The sequence below is a fragment of the Calypte anna genome, chromosome 21 (assembly GCF_003957555.1).
Source record: "Calypte anna isolate BGI_N300 chromosome 21, bCalAnn1_v1.p, whole genome shotgun sequence".
Classification (NCBI taxonomy): Eukaryota; Metazoa; Chordata; class Aves; order Apodiformes; family Trochilidae; genus Calypte; species Calypte anna.
Window position 1 is genome coordinate 1,566,598 of NC_044266.1, and position 9,268 is coordinate 1,575,865.

The 9,268-nt window shown below is 56.4% G+C and overlaps 1 protein-coding gene across 3 annotated transcripts; it reads left to right on the plus strand.

The window, feature by feature from the left end:
* Positions 1 to 1,682: 1,682 nt before the first annotated feature.
* On the plus strand, positions 1,683 to 9,024 carry ARHGEF16 (Rho guanine nucleotide exchange factor 16). Of its 3 annotated transcripts, none has more exons than XM_030463849.1 (16): positions 1,693 to 1,771; positions 2,293 to 2,480; positions 2,606 to 3,162; positions 3,817 to 3,868; positions 4,306 to 4,475; positions 4,797 to 4,853; positions 5,127 to 5,287; positions 5,512 to 5,664; positions 5,819 to 5,948; positions 6,611 to 6,685; positions 7,118 to 7,210; positions 7,392 to 7,546; positions 7,882 to 8,058; positions 8,135 to 8,208; positions 8,440 to 8,541; positions 8,773 to 9,024. In XM_030463849.1, the coding sequence occupies exons 2-16, from the start codon at positions 2,384 to 2,386 to the stop codon at positions 8,910 to 8,912; spliced, it is 2,193 nt and encodes a 730-aa protein (XP_030319709.1). In that variant the 5' UTR covers positions 1,693 to 1,771; positions 2,293 to 2,383; the 3' UTR covers positions 8,913 to 9,024. The 3 variants fall into 3 exon arrangements, with proteins under 3 accessions (XP_030319711.1, XP_030319709.1, XP_030319710.1); XM_030463850.1 differs by having other exon boundaries at positions 2,293 to 2,422; XM_030463851.1 differs by lacking the exon at positions 2,293 to 2,480 and having other exon boundaries at positions 1,683 to 1,771.
* The last annotated feature ends 244 nt before the right edge of the window (positions 9,025 to 9,268 follow it).

Genomic DNA, 9,268 nt, shown 5'->3' on the forward strand with positions numbered 1-9,268 from the left:
GGGCTGTTTTGGGTAGCAGAACATGTCCATGACATGACACTAACTCACTGCCTCTGAGGGAACTCTCTTGTCTGATATTTCTTGTGCTTGGCTTGTCATCATCCCAAAGAAGAAGAAGAAGGAATGATGGGTCACCCCACCTTGCTCCTGAGGTGCAGAAGGACCAGGCTGTGCTACCAAGCTGTGCCTGCAGCCTGCTGAAAGGATGGGTCATGGTCACTGGGAAGTTCACACAGGGAAGAGTGGGAATGTTCTGGGATGGGGGAACGTGCTAGCACAAGGCATTAGTGAGCAGTATCAGAATGTCAGGAGTATTTCTTTTCACAACTATGATCTGAGAATCAGTGAACTATCCAGTGACAGTGGTCAGATGTTGCAGCAGGGCCCCTGGGAGCAAAAATGACTTGAAAGCAGGGTCTTTGAACTAACAACACGCATTACAAAACTGATGAATGGTCTCTGCCTCAAAAAGTCATTCAGTGTGATCAAATGATGGTATCCTACATCCAGCATAATAGCCCTTCCCTGGAGTTTGCCATGTGAGGGTTTCAGTCTTAGCTGAACTCTGGAGTAGAAGCCCTCTGCCTCTCGGGGAGGGCTGGCAACCTTTCTGCTTATTAGCCCCAAAGGGAAAGGGGAAAAAAGTCTATTGGGTAAGAAAGCTCTGATAATAGAGCGATTGTCAGGCAGGCCTTAGAGAGCAGAGAACAGAGTCTTTTAAAAGAATATTGCTGACAAGTGGACTTTGTCATCCTGAAAGCACTTGAGATTCACCATAAACTGCTGAGAAAAATGCTCCTTTTTCTTAGGGGGGGAATCAGAGTGGGGGGCATGAGAGAAGGTCAAGGAAAAGTCTGTTCCCAGTAAGTACACAGAGCACTGTTGAGCCCGGCCTTACTGGGCAGCTGCTACTGGGTGGCTGTCAACAGCCTGACCCTTGGACCCTCTTATCCCAGTAGCTGCACCTCCTGGCAGAGTGTGGCACCCAAGTATCCAGAAGGGAGGGTGTCTGGGGCTGGGAAGGGACAGCCAGGGGCTGCATGTCCCCACCGAGGAGGTGAGCTGCCAGACCTGCAGGAGCCTTTGGTAAGAAACAGCCCCTACTCAGGGTGAAATAACCTGAGTGTCCCTTGCTACTCACACCCTGAGGACAGGCAGTGGTGTGGTGGTTTGTCACCTACAACCTGATGGGAGGACGATGCCAAATAACCGTGTAACCTGCAGTAACCCTGGCGAGGAGGAACGGGTGATCCTGAGGGCCCCGGGGCAAGCACAGAAATACTGGGAATAAACAGAAAAGAAGCAAAAAGTAACTTCTAGTTTTGTTACTTCTTCCTCCCTGTTATACCCCGGAATTCGGGATGACGGCCGGGAGGGGGGCAGAGCTCCCCCCGACCCGGGTGTCGGGGTACCGGCACCCAGCCGTCCCCACCCGGTGCTGGGCCCGGCCCCGGCACCTCCGCCCACCCCCAGTTCCGCCGCCCGCCCCCGGCTCTGGGGAGAGGGGCTGGACCGGCCCGGTCCCTCCCCGGTCCCTCCCCCGTCCCGCCCCGGTCCGGCCCGTCCTGTCGCTCCGCGAGGCGCGGGTAGGTGCGGGTGCGGGGCCCGACCGGACCGGGGAGGGCCAAAGGAGGGACCCCCAGGAGCCAGCGGGTCCTGGGGACTGCAGAGCCCCGAGCAGAGCCCCGAGCAGAGCCCGGCCCCTCCGCTGCCCCCTCCCCGGACACGGCCCAGGCGGTCCCGGTGCCGGGAAGCGGCTGCTCGGCGACGGGTGAGTGAGTAGCCGAGGGTTGGTCCTTCCACCGCCCCGGCCCGGTGGCGGGGTTGGGGTGCTGGTTGCGGGGTTGGGGTGCGTGTCGCCGGGGTGCATCCCGCCGCGTCCCTGCAGCTTCCCGGGGCTGGGAGCCCTGGAGGTGTGTGCTGGTGGGGACCCAGAACCCTGCCCCTGGGCTGCTGGGGCTGCGAAGGACCAGAGGGGGGGCTTCGGGTCCCTCGGTGGCCCCCGAGCCCCGGGGGGGATGTTGTAGCACCCAGTGACTCCGACATCGGGCGTGTCTGTTCCGTGTTATTGGGGCTGGTGCTTAGGACAGGCTCTGCCCCCTCCCTGGAAGTGTTCAAGGCCAGGCTGGATGAGGCTTGGAGCAACCTGATCTAGTGGGAGGTGTCCCTGCCACAGGTTAGGACTGGGTGAGATTTAAAGTCCCTCCCAACTCACACCAGTCTGGGATTCTGTGATTCATCTTCAGACAGAACAGGGTCCAGAGTCAAATGTGGTGCTTTTCTCATCCGCAGGACACTGGGCAGAGCTCTGGCCCAGAGGAATGTGTCCCTCATCTGAGGACAGGAAAATAACCAGCATCTTGATCAGATTGAGCTTTTGCTGATGGGTCTGTTCTGTACTTTCTGCCTGTCACTGATGCAGGTTCAAGTCTGGATTTCTGTTTCCTGGTCCGTGGCCTTTGAGAAGGAACAGCTCAGAGGTGGCGACGGTGCCAAACGAGACCTCAGTTGCAATTAAAACATAGTTTTTCCTCAAGTGATGCAATGGGGTGGCTCTGCCTCACTGGGAGGTCATTCCATCTGTCTGTCTGTCTGTCTTACACAGCTTTCTGTGCCACCGTCATGTCTCGTAGCCCCCCAGGTGGCTCTGTGGATGACAAGACCTTTCTCCTGGAGTACCGATGCCACCCGCTGCAGCCAGAGCCCCCCAGCCCCAAATCCCCCCCTGGCAGGCACAGCTCCACCACCACAGCACCCACTTCCATCTCAGCCATGGGCTCCCTGGCCCAGCCCCGCAGGATCATCCTCAGCACGGAGAGCCCGGCTGCGCTGAAGGTGGGGACCCAGCAGCTGATCCCCAAAAGCCTGGCTGTCTGCACCAAGACCAAGAACAACCCCACCCGGCACCAAAGCTTCGGGGCAGAGGGGCCAAACCGGGAGCCCCTGGGCCCCAACCCAAAGCTGGCAGCTGTCCCCAGAGAGGAGGAGGAGGGGGAGGATGATGGTGGAGGGACCCTGAAACGCAACCTGAGGAACATGTCCTACCGCGCTGCCATGAAGGGCCTGGGCACGGACTTGGAGACAGTGACTGCTGTGCCCTCACTGGAACCTCTGCCAGAGGAGGGCAGTGCCCTGCCTGCCCCCAAACCCAGCAGGAGCAAGGTGGGTTTGTCACCTGGTGGCTCTTGGGCTGGGTTGGGGCCCTGGCTTTCCCTGCAGAGCCCTTTCCCTGCATCTCCTGAAGTTTACAGAGCTGTGTGGAGAGCTGGAGTGGAGGTGGTAGGGCTTGCTGAGCCTGGGGAAATGACTTGTGCCTTGGGAAGCCAGCATGTCACCAGCAGATGCTGTAGGTCCCTGAAGAGCTTAAAAATAGCTGGCTTGGCTTTGGTGGGGGCTCTGCCTGGCTGCTCCAGGCTCCTGCTTGTCCACATGGCTGCGGGTGTGTTTGCAGGGTGGGGTTGGCCCATGTGTGGCTCCGTGGTGGCGGCTGGATGTGCACAAACATGGGTGAAGCAGGTCTGGGGAGAAGGAGACTTCAGTGCAGGCAAAGTCCAGGTGTAGACAGGCAGATGTGAGAGGCAGTGGCATAGCTACAAAATGGTTCCAATCGTGACCCCAATAATGTGTGGTGAGAGCTGAGTCACCTCAGGAAGGCAAACAAAAGCTTAGACAAAAATAATATCAGGCTGAAAGAACAGGGAGGTGTTTGCTGACTGGCTGTGCAGGTAACTTCTCTCCTTCCCTGAAGGAGTGGAATGCTTCCCAGAGCCACAGAAATACTCATTGGATCACATTCTCCTCTCCTTCCCCTTGCAGAGAACCCTTGGGCGGAGGCGGGTGCAGAAGCATGGTGGCTCCTTCAAGGACCGTGAGTGCTGCTTCCTGAGAGTGCCAGCTCCAGCTTACCCCCTGCAAAGCAAATCCCTCCAAGTCCCTTTGTCACCTGTACTGCTGCTTGTCCCTAGCCTGGGGCTTTTGCCTCCATTTCCTCATCTGCAAGAGGAGCATTTCAGCCTTGCCTTTCTGCTCCCTGGGGTGCACTCCTGCTGGGGATGCTGCCCTGTTCCCTCCTTCCTTCACTTGCCCCAGGCAAACATGGATGAGCCAGGCACTGGCCATGGGGCATGTTTCAGAGCTGCTGGTTCACTGGTGCTGTGCAAAGTCTGACTGTGGCAGGGAGGTGCTGGCCCTGCCTCAGTGGTGTGCGGGCTCTCAGCCAACGGGATGAGACAGTGGTGGGAAGGGAAGAAGCTGTGGGCTGCAGCTGGGAAAGGCTTTGCTGACCTCTTCCCTTCTCCTCTGCAGAGCCTCGGCTCTATCAGGAAATCCGTGAGAGAGGTCTGAACTCTGTCAGCCATGAGTCAGATGAGGATTTGCTGGAGGAATCCATCCCAGAAGAGCCATCCCCTCCGGACACGGGTATCGTGGTGCAGAGCTATCGCCGGGCACAGGTCACCTGGAGCCAGCTCCCAGAGGTAGGGTCTGCTGGGGTGTCTGCTTACCCTCACCATGGGCTGCTCCTGTGCTCCTGCCTCCTTGCAGCATGTGTTTCAAAAGCTCTCTGAGCTGCCCAGCAAGCTGTGTGTGTGGCTGCCCTCTGCAATGTGTGGCTGGTCAGGACTCAGCGGGTGCGCTGGTGTGGGGGACCCAGCCCGGCCCTGCTGCTCTGGGGGAGAGGAAGCTCCTCCCGTGGTGGAAGATGCAAGGCTGGCTCAGCCCCAGACCGCACTAGAGGGCGTGCAAGGACCGTGTGTCCACGGCAGTGGCTGCTGCTGATCCTGGGCTCTCTCCCGCAGGTGCTGGAAGCGGGAATCCTGCAGCGGATATCTCCCGAGGAACGCAAGAGGCAGGAGGTGAGATGCTGCATGTCACGGCAGGGAAGCAGACACCCTCTCTGGCAAGTCACAGCACGAAGATGTTTTTCCCTTCCAGTACCTTTTTAATGCCTCTGTGGCCCAAAACCTGCCTTGGTGCAGGGTGGGCAATGCACGAGGTGATAGAGGGAACACTGTGCTGCTGAAGAAAAGACTTTTCCAATGGTTTTGCACCAACTAAGATACAGCAAGTTTTCATTCTCTGCTTTGTTTGCTCACTTCGTGCTGTTCCATTTTCCCCAACTTTTTCAGGCAATGTTTGAGATCATCACCTCTGAGTACTCCTACATGCACAGCCTGAGCATCCTGGTGGGCCACTTCATGAGGTCAGAGGAGCTGAAGGAGACAATGACCCAGATGGAACACCACCACCTCTTCTCCAACATTAGTGACATCCTGACAGTCAGCACCAGGCAAGTGTGGGCCATGTTCCCCATCCCTGCTGCTGGGTTTGCACTGGAGACGTGGGAATCCTGGCTGTGCAGAGCTGACCCCATGCAGAAGGGATCCAGGACTTTGTCTCCCCTGGGAAAACTAGGGAAAAGTTGCCTTAGAAACATGGTTAAATATGAATCTGTTTGGTTTGTCCAGCCCTAACGAGTCACATGGCGAGGTTAATTAGAAATCCTCTCCTTAGCTTCTTCAGAGACCTGGAGAAGCGGCACCAGGAAAACGTCCTAATTCCCGACATCAGTGACATAGTGGAAGAACATGCCTCCAACCACTTCAGCCCTTACATCAGCTACTGCTCCAATGAGGTCTACCAGCAGAGGACCCTCCAGAAGCTGCTGTGAGTTCTGCTGTGTGCTGAGGAGCTGCAGGGAATCAGCAGAGTGGTGCAGAGCACCGGGGCAGCACCATCACTGCCCCACGCTGCCCACGCCTGCAGAGTGGCTGGGAAAGTTTGGGAACAGAGTTAACAGAGCTTTCCTGTCCTGTTCCAGAAACACAAACCCCTTATTTAAAGAAACCCTGAAACAAATTGAAAGGAGAGCAGCCTGCGGGGGCCTGCCAATGATATCATTTCTCATTCTCCCTATGCAGAGAGTGACACGGCTTCCTCTGCTCTTAGATGTAAGTCACACAGGGTCACTGCTTGGCACCTCGAAGAGGTGACCACGTTACACCCATCTTTGGGACAGCCCTCTCCTTGTCTTTGGGACAGCCTTCTGCTCGGGCTTCCATCCCTCTGGGATGCCTGAGCTTGTGTTCAGATCCAGGGTGATCTACTGCTTGTGGTGTCAGATGTGCAGCTTCAAGCTTTGTGAAGGATACTTTGTGTGTCAGGGACATCCAGCTCAGCACCCTGAGGCTCTTCTCTGCCCTGTGCTGTGTCTGGGTACCCCAGGTGGGGTGGCACCCCCATCCTGGTTGTCCCAGGAAGGGAAAGCAAGTCTTGCACAAAGCTTCATAGAAATCCAGGACTCTTGGACCCAGCTCCTCTAACCAGCAAAGAGCTGGATGTGGGATTGCTGGGGCTGCTCCCACAGCCTGTCCTGGGCTGCAGGGGTGAGGGGTGATGGTGGTGCTCGGGCAGGTGTCTGATGGCAAAGCCCCAGCAGAACCAGATCCCCATCTGGGAGCTCTGTTAAACCTTGCTGTGAGAGCTGCCGCACTGCCAGGATGAGCACTGGGAATGGCTGGAGCATGTGGCACAGCCTGAAATCCCCAGGAAGTGCTGACACACAGGTCTTTGTCTTGTAGTTTCACTAAAGCATTTTGCCTTGAAATCCTAGACTGTCTGTCAAAAAACAGAAGCATGTACTGCAGCATATGGAGCTGCCACCAGAGCTCTGAAAGCCATCAGCAAGGTGAGGCCCAGCTTCCAGCTCCCCACCTTCCCTCCTCCAGTGCACTGTTCCCTCCAGCTGCTGTTCTGGCCTCCCCTTTTTTCCTTTTTCTCCTCATCTAATTTTTCTTCTTTCCTCTTTGGCCTGTCTTTTGTCCTTCCCTTTGGTATCATCTTCTCCATCACTACTGCCCCTTCTCAGAACCTCTCTTGAGGTGACAGCCAGCTGTGACACTTGCTGCAGTTTTTGGAGATGTAGGCAGAGAGCAGCAAACAAAGCAAAGCATAGAGGAGTGAAGGAGCAGTGGTCATTCACACAAGGTGATGCACCACAGAGATTCTGGCCACCAAAGTGGTGATGGCAGCTCTTCCTTTTGACCCCCTAAAGACCAGCTCTTGGTCATGTGCTTGTGCTGCTCCTGGTCCATCCAAAGTCTGGTGGTTTGTCTTCCAGCTGGTTAAGAACTGTAACGAGGGAGCTCGTGCTATGGAGAGGACAGAGCAGATGTACACCCTGCAGAAACAGCTGGAATTTGGAAAGAAGAAGGTGAGGACTTGGAGTAGTGGTGGGAAAAAATATAAATCTTCTGGGGTTTGATGTTCGAGCGTTGGGCTTGACCCAGGACTCCTTCCAGGTAGCCCTGACCAGCTGTAGCATGGCAGGGGCCTGGACTTGATTCCAAGCTGTGAGGCAGGTGGTAAGTCAGCCTTTCTGGGTTCCCTTCCAGCCCTTCCCACTGATCTCTGCCTCCCGCTGGCTGCGGAAGCGGGGGGAGCTGTACCTGCTGCTCCCAGAGGAGGCAGGAATCTTCCGCCGTGGGGCAGGCAGGCTCTGCCACCTCTTCTTGTTCAACGATGTCCTGATCATCACCAAGAAGAAGAGGTAAGGCTGGAAGGGACCCTTCCTACCCCTACACAACAGCAAGGGGGACTGACACCTCACCTTGCTAAGCAGAGGAAGAAATTCTTGAGATTTCCCTGTTTTGAAAAGTTTTACTGAAAAGTTCCTTGTTAGCCAGAGGAAAGTGCTCAGGTCCACAGCCCTTGGCCTTGCTCCTGTCCATGGGTGTCTATCAGGGCCATGTCCCACCCCTGGGCATCAGCTCATGTCCTTGCTGTGGTGGTCACCTCAGTGGCACCCATTGGGCTTCACCAGCCAGAGTTTTGACCCCAGGAGGCAGCTTCATCCCTGAGGTGCCAGCTGTGTCTTTGCTGCAGTGAGGAGAGCTACACTGTGATGAACTATGCCACGCTGGACCAGGTCACGGTGGAGAAGATAGAGAACACAGACCCACCATCCCCTCCTCCTGGGAAGAGTGGGCACCTGCTCCGGGTGGTGATGGAGAAGGACAGCGAGGGGAGGAGGGAGGAGGTTGTGCTGTCAGCAGAGACACTGTGAGTGGTGACACTGGTGGGGTTTCACAGGATAAATGTTCTTGTTTGTGGGTGACATGGGCTTTCCCTCTGCCAGGAGTGACCGTGCCCGCTGGATCACTGCACTGATGCACAGAGGAAAGGAGAAGCCTGACAGCACTCCTAAAGGAGGTACCAACATGCTGGGGACCACAAATCAGTCACGTGCTAGAACCTGGGTGCCCCCACATGGGGGATTTTACCTGGTTCCTATCCACTCCTGCTGGAGAAAGGGCTGAGGATGCTTCCCAAGTGCTTGGAGGGGGCAAAAGAGGATGGGAGAAGGACTGGAGGGGTTGGCAGCCCCCAGGGGGGAAGAACTGGCTATGCCTGCTCACCTGGTCCTCACCTTCCCCTCTGCAGATCTGACCCAGGTGGAGATCACCCGTGCTTACCTGGCCAAGCAGGCGGATGAGCTGTCCTTGCAGCAGGCTGATGTGGTCCTGGTGCTGGGAGGTGAGGATGGTAAGTGCCAGCTAGGGGGGAATGGTGGCCAGGGAAAGGGTAAGAGCTTCAATGAACTGGAATTTTAGCAGTTTTCAGAAGCTTCCAGGAAGCTCCATCCATGCTTGTAGGGTCCATGTCTGGTTGGGCTGAGACCCAACAAACGACAACCTCAAGCTGGCACCTAAGGAGGGGAAGGTGCCACCAAGCACCCTGGGTAGCCCTGAGTGACCTTTTCTATTCCTCTGGTAGGCTGGTGCTGGGGTGAGAGGCTGCGGGACGGTGAGCAGGGTTGGTTCCCCCAGAGCTGTGCTCGGCAGATCACCAACCGCTCCGCGGTGGAGGGAAACGTCCGCAGGATGGAGAGGCTGCGGGTGGAGACCGACGTGTAGAGACCCAGGGATGATTCCTCTGCCATGCCTCAGGGTCTCAAGACCTCTGCAGACTGAGCCCATAGCAAGAAGGGAAGGGGGTGATCCTTCCTTTGTGAATTTCATTTGTCCCGAGCCATCGCAGGCAGCGAATCTTATTGTTCAGGACTGCTCTCTGCAGCAGCTGTGACAGCAGCTCATTCATGTCAGCCCTGGCATTTGCGTGCTCCTGGCCAACACTAACATTAACCACAGAGTCACACAATCATCAGACTTGGAAAGGACTTGTAGAGATCATCCAGTCCAACTTCTCTGTTAAAGCAGGATTGTCTAGAGCACATTACACAGGACTGCATCCAGGCAGGCTTAGAATGTCT